Below are 13,933 nucleotides of genomic sequence, written 5' to 3'. Positions count from 1 at the left end.
CCTTTTTGGCTAAAGGAGGATGCAGATCCACGTTCTCTCAACAAATGGGCGACTGATCTAATCTCTGGACTAGTCACCAGATTTGCACCAGAGGTACCCAGCTCTTCTTCTGTACAGCCTCAAAGAAATTCTGACAATCCCCAAAATGCTGAAGCAACTATCATTTAGGCCTAATTTGGGTACTGGCTAAGACACATCCCTCATGGCTCCTGCTTTCTAATTAGCTTTATCTAAACAGGTCTCTGCTTGGCATGGAATAGATCTAAACAAGAAGACACTTCCCTTGCTAAACTGACAGTAGTATTTTTGGAATTACCTGTAAATAGGACTGAAGGACAAAAAAAACCACTCACTAGTCCTCTCCAGAGCACAGCAATAGTGTTTCACATAATATCATGTTCCCTAAAAAGCACAAAAAAGAGCATCACCAAATCCAAGTAAGATTGGAAAGAAAATCTTACAGCGTCATGAGCATGACTTCCAAGCAGGTTGTTAAGAGGAATACTGTGAAGCAGTTGGAGTGTAAGAACTTACTTCTTCCCCTGGAAAACATCACTGTTTCTATAGCTGATTTCTGGATTTGGTCAGCTTGGGTTATGATGTTGGCTATTCACTGCTGCAAGTCCTTCTTACTGAGGGCACCACAAAAACCCTGCAGTAATTAAACCCATAGCCATCTCTGTGGTGGAGCTGAGAGATCTCAACCATCTTTTATCCACTGTAACTTCTTCAGGATGTCCAACTGCTGTCTTCAGAGTGGTCAAAACACCTCTAAATTGTGCTGTAGTATCAGAAATATCTAGACAGCCCTCAGTGGTGTGTCTATTAGTCACGCTTGGATGGCAGAAATGTGAATACTTTTTAACATTCTTGAGGAAACTTGTCAGGAAATCAAGATTGTGCCACCTTAAATTACTGCACAGAAAATAGAAATTACTGTACAGATAGCAGTATTTTTTTTTAGAAAAAAGCCCACAGTAGTTAGCAGTCTGACTTGCAAAGCAGCCAGTGATTAACACCTCCTATTAAAAAAATCCAATCACTTCACCCTATCTTTTGGCATCTGATTTGTCTGCTGTTACACATCACACTCTGGGAGTACCACCACCACAAGCAAATTTGTGATAAGGTGGGCACACACAAAACCACCATCCTTTTCACACCTTCCATCTCTATCAGCAGTGTGACACACATCAAAATTACATATTTTTAGCTGACTTATCTCACCTTCATTCACTGAACAGTCCCCAATGCAACCCTTCATCAACATAGTGTTAGGCACCCAGAAATGATACTGTAAACATAATTCTATGCCCTGCCAGGGAACTGCAGCTGAAATAAACTGAGATAGTGCAAGGATGTCACATCTCTTCTCACACAAGGAAGAAAAAACGAAGAAATCAACAAAACTCGAAAGAGGATTAAAAGGAACAGTCCTAACTATACTAAAGTATAAGATTCTGAACACCACATCAAAAACACACTTTCCAACAGTATCACAGTAGATTTTTATGTCAGAAGACCTGGAGAACCAGGCATTGTCATGAAGCATGCATGGGGCTAGTTTAGCAGGTGAATGAACAGAAGAACTTCTTGTTCCAAGATAATCTGAAAGGCACTTAGGAGTGGGACTGTAGCAAATGGAAAATGTGTATGCCTGCACCATGGCAGGGGAAGCACGCCAGGAGAGGAGTGCCTGCTGGGCATGCAGCCGTATGGGCCAGGAGCACTCAGTGCCAGCCCTGGACCCGTGCTGGCTCCTGTGCAGCACCCAGGAGCTTCCCCAGCCCCATGACCATGGCACACAGACCCCCAGCCACATCACCCCCTGCCTCCGAGCCCCTCACTCTGCTGCCACAGGTCCTCCAAACTCTCTGCTGGCCTTGGAGTGCAACATCAGCTTCCCTCTGTCAACAGCCAAAACAGATCTGCTTTTGTGTTTCTTGAAGAAACTCCAACCCCACCACAACTCTTCCCCCAGAAGAGTCCCCAGTCACAGTGTCAGAATACACATTGCTCATCCTGAGCCAATGTTCTCAACTCAAACTGCTATTGACTGAGAAATGTTAGGCTGGGGAAGAGAAGACGGGGAAGGAAAAATTTGCATGATTTTCTGATATATATTACCATGAGTAATTTTAGAGAAGACACAAGAACAAGACAGTTTTTCAAAGAGCTTGTAGATAAATCTGACAGTGATGGCACTTTTCCTTAGCATAATGAGTAGTCATGCTGCTTAGCAGTTACTTTCACTTATCTCCAATACTAAGGCTCTATTAAAATCTTTTATGCCAGATGAAAAAGTAGCAATAGTTATAAATGCATTTCAAGTTGTATATAAACTGGAAAACTGCTGTTTTTAATTAATGTTATATAAAAGACCACTGCTAAAAACAGTGAAGGTAGACTGAAGCATCTTGGCAGAGATTGAGAACTACAAGAAGGAAACAACCGACTAATTAAATCACTATGGATATTCAACTGTTGATACAGGACAACCAGAAGGCAGGCATGGCTCCTCTGGAAATTGGTGACCCATGGATTCAGACTCAACACTTCGGCAAATGAACAATAGTAGCTGAATGTATACACACACACAAAAAAAAAGAGGCTATGAAAGGAAAGAAAAGAAAAAACCAGAACACCAGCACCTTTGCTACTCCTTACAAAAAGCCCTCAGCCAATTTCTAGTTTGAAATGTGTCATTCCTACAGTGACATTTGTCCATGTTAATACTGCTTGAAGACCTGCAGGGGCATTAATGGTGGTGCTGACAATTCCTGTTTATCTCCATAGGCCTGATGGCAGCTAACAATTTTCACAGCAAAGAAAGGAGTCAGCAATGTTGTCGTCTTGGATCTGTTTGCTTGGACTATGCTTGCTACATAGCAAGAAAACCACTCTGGAGTGGGAAGGCTCTTCCTGCTAAAAACATTACATTACATCACTGAGTATCAAGTAAAGAGAGAGACACTGAACACAATATGAGAAACATTGGTCAGTGGTACATCTGCAGGACACTTTCAACAGAAAACAGAGCACAGTTAAGTATAGGTGGAGTAGGGTGGAAAAGGTGCTACTTTGCTTCCCTGAACTAAAGACTTTTTGCTTGGTTCAAAAATATTAGATCTGGGTATACTGTCTTGAGCTCCTTGCAGAGGCATTCAGCTTGTCTCAGTCTACAAATGAGACGTCCCTGCTTTCTTGTAGGAAAGAAATGGAGATTGCCAGAGACAGCAGAAGTGCACTCCAACTTCCACCCATGGCTCAAGGCTGAGCACAGGAAAAGAAAGAAGAGAAAGACAAGGTGTTGCTCTTGGTGAAGTCTAGAGGTAGTTTCCATCTTTTTGGCTTTACTTTTATAACAGAATCACACAACTGTTAGGCTTGGAAAGGATCTCTGGATATCATTCAGTCCAACCCCTCTGCCAAGGCAGGGTCACCTGGAGCAAATTACAAAGGAATGTGTCCATGTGGGATTTGAATGTCTCCAGAGAGGGACTCTCTACAACCTCCCTGGGCAGCCTGTGCCAGTGCTCTGCTTCCCTCAGTGTCAAGAAGTTCTTCCTCCTGTTGAGATGAAACGTCTTGTATTTTAGTTTATGGCCATTGCCCCTTGTCCTGTCACTGGGCACCACTGAAAAGACTCTGGCACCATCCTCTTGGCACCTGCCTTTGAGTTATTTATAGGTGTTGATGAGGTCCCCTCTCAGTCTTCTCTTCTCCAGACTAAACAGGCCCAGCTCCTCTTATCTCTCCTTGTAAAAGAGATGCTCCAGACCCCTCATCATCTTTGTGCCCCTCTGCTGACCCTCTCCAGCAGCTCCTCGTCTTTTTTGTATTGAGGAGCCCAGAACTGGACACAGCTCTCCAAATGTGGCCTCACTGGGGCTGAGCAGAGGGACACCATCACCTCTCTTGACCTGCTGGCCACGCTCTTCCCAATGCACCCTAGGATACCATTGGCCACAAGGGCACTGCCAGCTCACAGTCAACTTGTCTTCCACCAAGACTTCCAGATCCTTCTCTGCAGAGCTGCTCTCTTGTGGGTCAGCCCCCAGCCTGTGCTGGTACTTGGGGTTATTCCTCCCCAGGTGCAGGATCCTACATTTCCTGTGTTGAATCCTGGGTTAGTAAGAAGTGAAGCCAGCTCTTGTGTAGTCTTTTCTATGTCAAAAGCAGGTCTGAATTTTGAATCTTCCATATTAGAAATAGCCGAACACCACAGAGGGATGGAAAAAAACTACACAAGACCATTTTTCATACAACTATTTATTGTCAACCTATTTCCTTTTCTGAAACTTACAAAGTCACCAGCATCTGAAGACATGACAGAATGGGATGCTGACTGAAAGCACATTTTTCTGGAGATCAGAATAGCCCTCAGACAGTCCTGGGAACTGAAGGAAATCACTGGTTCACTTATTTGTTTTTTTTCAAATGAAATATTAAATTTCTCCTCAAACAAGTCTACATCAAGGAGGTCCAACTAAGCCTCTGATTACCCCAAATTGCCCCAGCAGAGGACTCCCAAAACACAGGGCATCACCCAAGTATGAATTATGATGGACCTGGATTTGCCTGACAACCCAGTCAGATGTCTGCAGAAAAGAAAAACAAAAATCCAGCAGAAAAATCTCACGTGTGCCTTATAGGTAACACAGGCCAGGCACTAGAAGAAGGGCTGATTCTTTGAAAGTACACAAATTATATATAAGCATCAAGATACATGAAAAAAAAAAACAAAACCAAAACAAACATATAAGTAACACACTTGGAAAATAAATGGTATTTCCACAACAGCTCAGGCAGTACTCATGACAATAAGAAAATGTCTTTTGCAGAACTACCATAAAATCCTACATTTAGCTTTTAACATTTGGAGTTTCCAAGCTAGTCTAGAAGATATTCCTCAAAGACACTTTATAAGAGAAATTATTAAGGAGGTTTCACTGACACTTTTTGTGAAAAATTCTGAGCTAGCTACATGCCTCTAATGAGTATTTAAGTCTGAGAACTCAGTAAGTTGTATTTAAGATTTTCTTTATTCACTACATGGATGTAATTTCCTCAGTGAAAACTCATAGTTTTGGCAGCATCTAGATTTCTAAATGTAAAAGAACAATGACAAAAGAGGAATGGACACCATGTTTACATGAAACTGACTGCATATAAGAGAAAACAAGAATGCTGCTGCTATGTTTTCTTACAGAATGCTAAATTAGTATTATGTCATGGGAGAATAAAGCCTTCTATAATCCTTATTTCTAAACTCCAGGGAGATCTGCATAGAAATTAGAGGGAACAGAGAGAGCCAGCAGAGAGAAAATAACGCAATGAAATGATGCAACTAAGGAGTAAGAGAAGAAAGCAGAAGGTTAATACTTAAAACTCGGCCCACAAGGGTGCCCAGTGCTCTGTAAATAGCAAAGCACTCACAATATTCACTGAAAGTATAATCTCTAGCTTATAAAGCAAAACTGCACAGACTTCCCTCAAATAATTGCATTACTTCTTACACTTTTAAAAATCAATTTGTGACATGTTGTCTCACCTGAACCTGACCCAGAAGAATAATCATCATCATCAATTGGATAGACGCCTGATGCTTCTTCAACAGAGCTGTTGTCAAGGTATAAATCTTTATCAGAGGTCAAATCTGTTCTCTGGAAAACAGATAAGAGGGAATGGTTAAAAAAATAGCAGTTCTCCAGCACAGCAGTCTCTTCATCTTCAGTTCTATTTTGTAAGTTGATGATAGCACACTGAAGTTTGTACTTTCAGTTTATGCCACGCATTCATGTAAGTTGCTAAAGAAATTTGTAAAAATCCAAGGCTGCACAATGAAAACCACACTTCATCTCATTAAATGCATGAATGAATAAATAGGATTTGCAAACACACTCTGCAGAGCTTCTGTAACAAGAAGCAAATCCCAGGACTGAAGCCCTCTATCAGGATCTCAAATATACAAATCTATAGGCTGTCACATGAAGTATGTTCATTTGATCTCAGATGAGAAGGAACAAAAGCATGAATCAAAAACTATCTCAGAGTTTAATCAAGCCAAACCTCATTAAACTCTCTACTAGTAGTTAGAATTAACAACTGACTACCAATTTTTCTAAGACAGTTCTACTGATTGAAGATTATGACATTTCCAGCCAGATCAAACAGCATCATGCTCCAATTCCTAAATGAACACATCTCTCCTGAAATTTAACTGTATCTTCAACAGGCTAAAGATCTGGTTTGTTGTGATTATCATCACGTTTCTGTGTCTGCAGGTATTTCCCCACTAAAGAGAGATTCTATTAAAATGAGCTCAAAATAGAACAAGGTACCAGTTACCTTTTAAACTAACAATTCAGGCTTAGAAAGACTAAGAACTGTCTTTCTCCACCTCATCTTGTGCTTTCTTAACAGAGAACAAACTTCCTTGGGAGATCCAGGTATCTTGGATGGCTGAGAAGGTACTTGCCACTATTACTCCTATTACTTTAACCAACACTTCTGTCAACGTCTGTTTGTCAGGAATTATGAAGAAAATATGACAATTATAAATGGACTTTTAAGTTAAAAAACCCTAAATAACAAAATGTTATACCCAAATTTATCTATTCAGTATCTCATATAAGCACTCAATTCTGTTGTTCTGAGTCCCAAAGGTTTCCAATTTACTTATTACTGCATGGCATTGACTGCCCCTTTTATTCCACCCAACACTCATTTAGCTTTCCTAAAGGAGTACCAAACTGTGAATGGGGTAACTCCTGTATGCAAAGACTCACATCTGACTTTACAAGGTAACTTTTCCCTCAGAGGTCTAAAATTATTGTTGAGGACATTCATGATTTCTTTTTAGGATTTGTTTTCAGGCAACAGATTGCTGTTTAAAGCTTCTTCACAGCAAAACAACTGCTCTTCAGTTTGATCTACAATAAAAAATTTATTCTTTATGAAAAGCGGAAAGGCCATCCTGATTATGAGTGTATTTCAGAGTAAAAGATCTTTGCATGGGGAGTACCTAACCCTTCCTCCCTGAACAACTCTGAACTGTAGTTCTCTTCTACAGAGGAAAAGAAAACCCACATGATTCTTGGTCAAAGTCTACTCCTCCTATGGCCACTCTTATGTGGGGGATATGTAGGAGGGAAAGAAGTGCCCTGTTATTAAGATAAGCTTATAAAGACCTGCTCTGATTCTGCTGCTGTTAGTTCACATGGCCTGCCTGGAACTGGCTCCAGCCCAGAGCAGAAATTCAAGATGATGTCTGGTCACTATCAAACAACTTAACTCCTTTAAAAGATGTCTCCAAAGGAAGTCATGAAGTACCTTAGTAGGTGTGTAGGTGGAATTGTAATTAAGACACAGCTGAGACTGCTTCCGTATAGGAAAACAACTCCCTGTCACAGGACAAATATCCTGCTCTTGATCCAGCTGCCACAACGGACCAAGCCTCTTCACCCTATTTTGCTTTCAGACACAATAATGGTACAAAAAAGACCATTCCTCAATATCAGGCAGGAAAAAACAAAACTTTTTAAAAAGGAAATGCAGGTGGTTGGCTGTGAGTATAGAAAAGGCATACAATATTCAAAAGGTACCAGAGCCAGTGAATGTTACCTAATGCTAAGCTGGGAAAAAACTGAATATCTACATGCAGGAATTTCCCAACAATGGAAGTTTCTTTTGACAAGAGGTGATAAACAGCCTGAATTTGCAAAAGTAAGGGAACGAAAATTAGTCTCCATGAGAACAGAATCACCACACAGCCACGCCCAGAATTTTTAGTGTTCAGTAGAAATATGAACTTATCAGTAAGTTTATTCCCTAGACTATTTCCAACTCCTGTCTGTAAAAGAAGCAAACTGTATCAGTAGGATTCAAAAGCCAAACACACATTTCTCCTTCACAGCTCAAAACAACCACCCTGCTTTCTTGCTCTTTCCAGCCGCACAGAACTCAGAAAAGACAGAAATTACTTGTGACAGCTCTTCTAACAATTCAGTTTCTGTAAGATAGATGAGCAGCTTACCCAACCCAGCCCAAGTTGCAAGTGCCTGGTCAGCCAGGCTTCCCACCATCATATTCCCTCCCTTTCTTTCGATGAATTATGCCTCTTTGGCTGCCAAAAGCTTTTATTTCCTCACTATGCTGAGATGTTCTCAGGATCTAAACCAGCTGAACACAGAAAAACAGAAACGGAAGAGAAGCCTGGGCAGCTTTCAGCAGGAATTTAAGCAACTGTTGTATTTTATTCTGGGGATTCAAAGAATACAATGTGAAACATTATTTAATACCTAGTACTGTGGATAGCACAACTCCATCAGAATGAGCAAACTATTCCCCAGCGTCTTATAGAACCAGTACAGTATTTACTGTAGGGAGAAATACATGAATTACAAATGCATTCAGATCAGCCATCAAGCTCCACCTGACAAAGATGCTTTGCAGCTTCTCTGACCAGAGCCCCTTGCCTCAGTTCATCCTGTTTCAGTACAAATGATTCTCATCTTGTGGAGCTCAGGCAGGACACAAGCTTCCTCTCAAATCAAAGGCAAAGGAAGCATATTCTAGATTAAAAATCTCCAAGCATCTGCATAGATAAATGCATTCACTGCACTGTCTTTGCAAGCTGGCTAGTAGACTCAGGATAGAAGCACCCCCATACACCCAGAGCTTGCACCTTTTATCCTAGTTGCTCAGAAACACAGAGATGCCTTAGGCCACTTGGAATGAAAACTGCCTTAAGGCTCAGAACAAAAAGAAAAGCCCAACAGTTAACAAAAAACCCCACGGCCATTAAAAATAATTCTGTGGAGATTAGGCTTAGAAAAATGAGAGCAAAATAACGAAAATAAAATAATACTTTATGGTATTTAAGTCCGTACCAAGCACTGAATCCATGCTTTACACTTTTATGTTAAGCTATGTTAAAACAAACTTGATTTAGTATTTGCTCTAGAGATGTTTTCTCACTTGTCAGCTGGGAATCCATGGGGGTCCATGGACTACTTCCAGGATGTTCACAAAAGGCAAGTTGGAAAAACAAATCTGTTGTCAGTAGGCTTGGGCACAGAAAAGTCTGTATTAGCATTTCAATATATTTAGGAGGAAAAATTTAAAAATTAGCAAATTCTAGTTTCATAAAACTATTTTTAGGTATTATGAAGACCAAATATTTCAGTGACTATTTCCTGTGGCTAACAACTGAAATGAGAGCACTCATGTCACTTTTATGTAACAGCCTTATTTCCAGACCTATTAAAAAGGCAGGAACACCAGGCAAGGATGTCTCTGTTATCAGCCCTTTAATCTGGCCCTGAAGCCACAAAAACTGCTCGTTACCTCTTGACAGAGATTGCATTCTCGTCTATCATTGTTATCCCACTTAGGTTTTTATTCCAAGAATATAATGCTGCAAAACCCTGTGACCTAAATACTTCACATGCTACATGCCAATGATCACTGATTCCTGCCTGGTTATTGACTACATTGGCATAAATCTAAATCTCATGGAAGTAGTGTAGATTAGCACCCATTAAGTAGTAGATAAATGATATTTCCATACCAACAATATGTTGAATTTGAAATATCAGTGTCTTTATTTTACTATACTTTACATTTACAGTAATTTTTGATTTAATAAACTGGGATCATCCAGGATACGTTAAAAAAAACCAACAAAACAAGCACGAATCTTTCATTTTAACACTGAGAGAGGAAACAAAGCAAAAAAAAACCCCAACATTTTCCTGTCTCATCATCTCATGAAAGACATAAATGGCCCATCAAGATTACAATGACAAAAAATTGAAAACAATCATCAGACAGTGGGAGGTTTGGGAATGGATAGCATATTTTGTTTGAAAAATATACGAAGTGCCTTGTCATAGCCATTCCCTTTTCCAGTGCTGCTGTTACTGTCAGTCCTCCCATTCCATGAGGGTGGTTTAGGAGTAGGACATTAAAGACTTTTATGCCATATGGATGAAGCCAAGAAAGCAGGTGTGAGCAGCAATGAAGGACTAATGTCTACCATGGCTGTCATGGCTGTTGAAACTCAGACACTGGAGCAATGAGTAGCTGACACATGGAAGGAAACACTTCATTATTTACAGATGAACTCAAATTTTTGTTCTCTTTGGGTATATGCATGGGACAGAAAATTTGAGGTTTGCAGCTGTGTTACTAATGATACCTTGCCTCCCTTTTTCACCAGATGGAACTCTTTTATATGTAACCCATTCAGTATGCAGAGGACCAGAGACTAATATTTTAAGAGTTATGTTGTATTACAAATATCTAAGCCAGAAGTCTCTGAAAACTTGCAAGCATTACAGATGTTGATTAGGCAGAGTTCTTCCATGTAAGAAGGAGAAAGAAAACAGATTTTCTCTTTTATTAACACATAATGCAGTTTCATATACGTGTGTATAAAAGCATGCTCAGCATGCTCAGCTGGTGAGTCTGAGTTCACTAAAGTGAACTCTTCACATACACTACATTTTTGGAAAGCTAACTATGTGAATGCATTCATCTAAAGCCTGAGAGTTATTGCAGAGGTTCCCACTGAAGGCTGGAGAAAAGGCAGTTGTGTGAAGAAGCTGTATTTCTAGGCTTCCTGCAAAAGGAACTATGTCTGCCACACAACAGGATTTAGTCCTAACACACCTCAGCATTACTGACCTTGAAGCTGGCAGGTGTCTTCCTATCATTGTTTGCCAGTTCTTCACTTTCCTTCATCATACTAGGAAAGGTGAAACTGTCCCATTAGGAGTTTGTTAACATTGTCCAGACATGATTTAAAAAAATAAAAAAAAGTACAAAACTACAAAATCAGATTTCCACCTCATAACACCATGTTTTCCCAGAGAAACATGCCAACCAGAAGAGCATCCACTTTCCATTTCTCACTGTGTTACTGATTCTCAGAAATGAGCCTCTCCTGGCTCCTTCAGTCTGCAATTTCCTATGCTGCCCACATGTATCCAGCTACTAGCATGTAATTTTGACAGAGGATTTTATGTCACAAGGTATGTTTACCACTAACTGTTTTAGTACAGATGTCTGCCTTTCCTTTCATTGATGCCCTATGGCTAGCCACAGTAGAAATAGAGAGAAGTAGTCCCAATTATTTCCTTCCAAGGTGACATTGCCCATTTTTAAGGACTCACAGTACAAAGTCTTCCCAGCAAACCCCACGTCAGGTGCACTGTGCCAACCATGGTGGAGCCCTGGGTGGAAGTGCTGGTGGGATGTATGGTTGTGGGATTTTCTGGGAAATAGGATGCTAATAATTGGTGACATCATTAAAGCAGAACACTCTAAGGACTCTCAACTTTCTTCCTTGGCAGAACCATCCTGCTTGCACAATGCTGATATTAGTGCAGCAGGTACTGGCTGCAGGAGAGCCACCCTGCACCACAGTCCAGGTCATTGTGATCACAGCCAAAATATCCTTTCCATAAAGGCAGGCCCCAAATTGAATTTTCCAAGTTTGAGAGCAAGGATTTTATACAGAAGACAATATATGTATTGCTCACTTCCCTCAAATCATTCTGACGGTTACCATCTCCCATTTTTACCTCGAAATGGCTTAAACCCCTTGCCAATCCTCGTGCCCATCTGCACGCCTGTGGGACCCATATTAAGAAAGTAAGAAAATTACAGCCTGAAAAATATTCCAGGCTGGAGCTTTTCAGCTCTGTTCCCAGCCGATAAGCTGGGCCAGCTCAAGGCTAGGGAGAATTTCTCCCAGGGTGATCATTTGGTCAAAATAAAAAGAAATTAATAACGAAGATAGAACACCTGTTGTGGTGTGTGACCAGGCCCTGAGAATGGGGTGTCTTCTCTCTGAACCAATTACCTTTTCTCTACTCTTGGAATTGCAAGTCATGCTATAAAACCAAGTGTGTTTCTGAATAAAATTGTCTCTTTCTTCCGGTCATGACAGACAACCATGTAGCTGTGCATCTTATCTCCGCCGCACTTAAAGGGTTAAAACCCCTTTCCCTGGCTACATTTGGAGGTTCCACCGAGAGACATTTGGAGGTTCCACCAAACAACACACGCCCAACGTGAAACCTTGCGATGGGAGCTGCCTGGAATTGCAGAAGCCACCCCCTCCTCCACTGCTTCCTTTGGCCAATTAAATAACAAGCCATGACTGGACTCATTCTGGAGAGATCATTTCCACAGGTATTTTGAAAATCTTAGATGACATTTGCTGTCCTTCCTCAGGTAAGAGTGGAAAAGCAAACTGGCTTTGTAGAGGTGTCCCTCCTAGTGCAGTGTTTGCCTCTAGGGATGGTGCTGGTGCCAGCAGTGTCATCCTGCCCGGTGCAGAGCACAGCCACTGCTGCTCCCTGGCTGGAGCACCCGCCAGAAAGATTATTCACGCTCCTTGTACCTCATGTATGACTTCCTGATCCTGCACAAAACTATAGCTTTAGGCCTCCAATCTCGCACGACAGATAAAGAAAGGGTTTGACCGCTCGTGGCTCTTGAGGAGAGGCAGAAAGCCCAAAATAAACACAAGCACTGCAAACTGCTTCTACTACTGCTAGTGTTCAACAACAGAGAAGTCTACCAAAAGAGCTGATTTACAGAGATTGCCTCATGTCAGAGCCAAGAGTCTAAATATGCTGGCTTTTAGGATGCACACAATCTGTTACGCCAGACTAATTACCAAAACAGAGGCGTGTTTGACAGGGATGGCATTAATAAAACAACTCTTGCTGGTGTCAGGCATTTCAGCAGTCTATGTCACAGCTTGCACTGAAAAAAAGACACCACATCCAAGGAGACACCAACAAGCCATCACCACATCAGCTACTGTTCAGTCACGGCCATACACCAAAGAAATTACAGTGCTGCAGTTGATAGGTTTAAGTTCACACTCTTCACGAAGCCACAGAAATTCATGTGCCTGTTTTCTAACAGTCATCTGTGCCTTTAGAAATATTCCCTAATGTGCAATTACATGCCTTATGCTGCACTGCGTGGTAACAGAACTTAAAATGGTAACAGGAAATGTTGTTTAACCTTACATGTTTTTCTTCCTATTATAAAGACTCACAGATCTATGCAGTGGGTCTTTGGCCTGCTTACAGCTTTGGAGCTGACACTTGTCCTATCTTGAGGAGAAAGATAAATGTGCTCTGAAGTTCTGGCCTATTTGTGATGAATTCCAATAGGAAAAGTGTCTATCTTTCCATTTATTTTCAGAGTGTCTGATTTCCAGCTGTGTATCATTTATCTATTAGACGTACAATGAGACCAAACTTTAGTCCTTATCCAGAAATTGTCTTGCCCATGGTGGGACAGAGGATGCTGTATGAAGATACAGGAGGGAGATTAGCAAGCACAGCAGCAAGACGAGATGGAGCTTTCTGTCCTTACACAAGTACCAAGAGCATGACCAAGGACAGATCAAAGAACTTCCTCCATGGTCTACACATCAGTTACCCTAGAGCCTGCCTAGGCTATTAAATTAGGCTCAAGCTCGTGAGTAGTATTAAATGACTGCTATCTGAATAAAACCATAGTTATAACTTTCCAAAGATATATTCATCATCTACCCTGAGAAAGTTACCCGTATCTTTATTCAGTTATAAATAACTTTCTGCAAAAACCAACCTTTACCTCAGTGGATCTTTGCCACCCACTATAGTACACTGAAGAGCAGCTCTACACAGGCTACAGTTTAGGACCAAGAGACCTTCCTAATTCCTCGACCGCATAAAACTTACTCCAACTTCAAAATGGTTACTCAGAAATTATAGAGGGGCCCACCAAATCTGATGTCAGCTGAGTCCAACAGCACTGCTGTGCTGTTTATGCAAACCCCTCAACTTGATGTTCTCCAACTCCACACCATACGGGATCTTTTCTTGTATGTGAAACCCAGAAATGAACACTGCAGTTG

The 13,933-nt window shown here is 41.1% G+C and overlaps 1 protein-coding gene across 1 annotated transcript in view; it reads right to left on the bottom strand.

Annotated features, from left to right (window-relative positions):
• Nucleotides 1–13,933, bottom strand: part of SDC2 (syndecan 2) — a 59,783-nt gene that overhangs the window by 6,607 nt on the left and 39,243 nt on the right. The window contains exon 2 of the mRNA XM_014879780.2: nucleotides 5,555–5,666. Within this exon, the coding sequence (XP_014735266.1) occupies nucleotides 5,555–5,666 (112 nt within the window). The remainder of the gene's footprint in view (nucleotides 1–5,554; nucleotides 5,667–13,933) is intronic.

The sequence above is a fragment of the Sturnus vulgaris genome, chromosome 1 (genome assembly GCF_052056855.1).
Source record: "Sturnus vulgaris isolate bStuVul1 chromosome 1, bStuVul1.hap1, whole genome shotgun sequence".
Classification (NCBI taxonomy): Eukaryota; Metazoa; Chordata; class Aves; order Passeriformes; family Sturnidae; genus Sturnus; species Sturnus vulgaris.
Note: the sequence above shows the minus strand (reverse complement) of the source record. Positions and strands in the feature narration are given on the sequence as shown.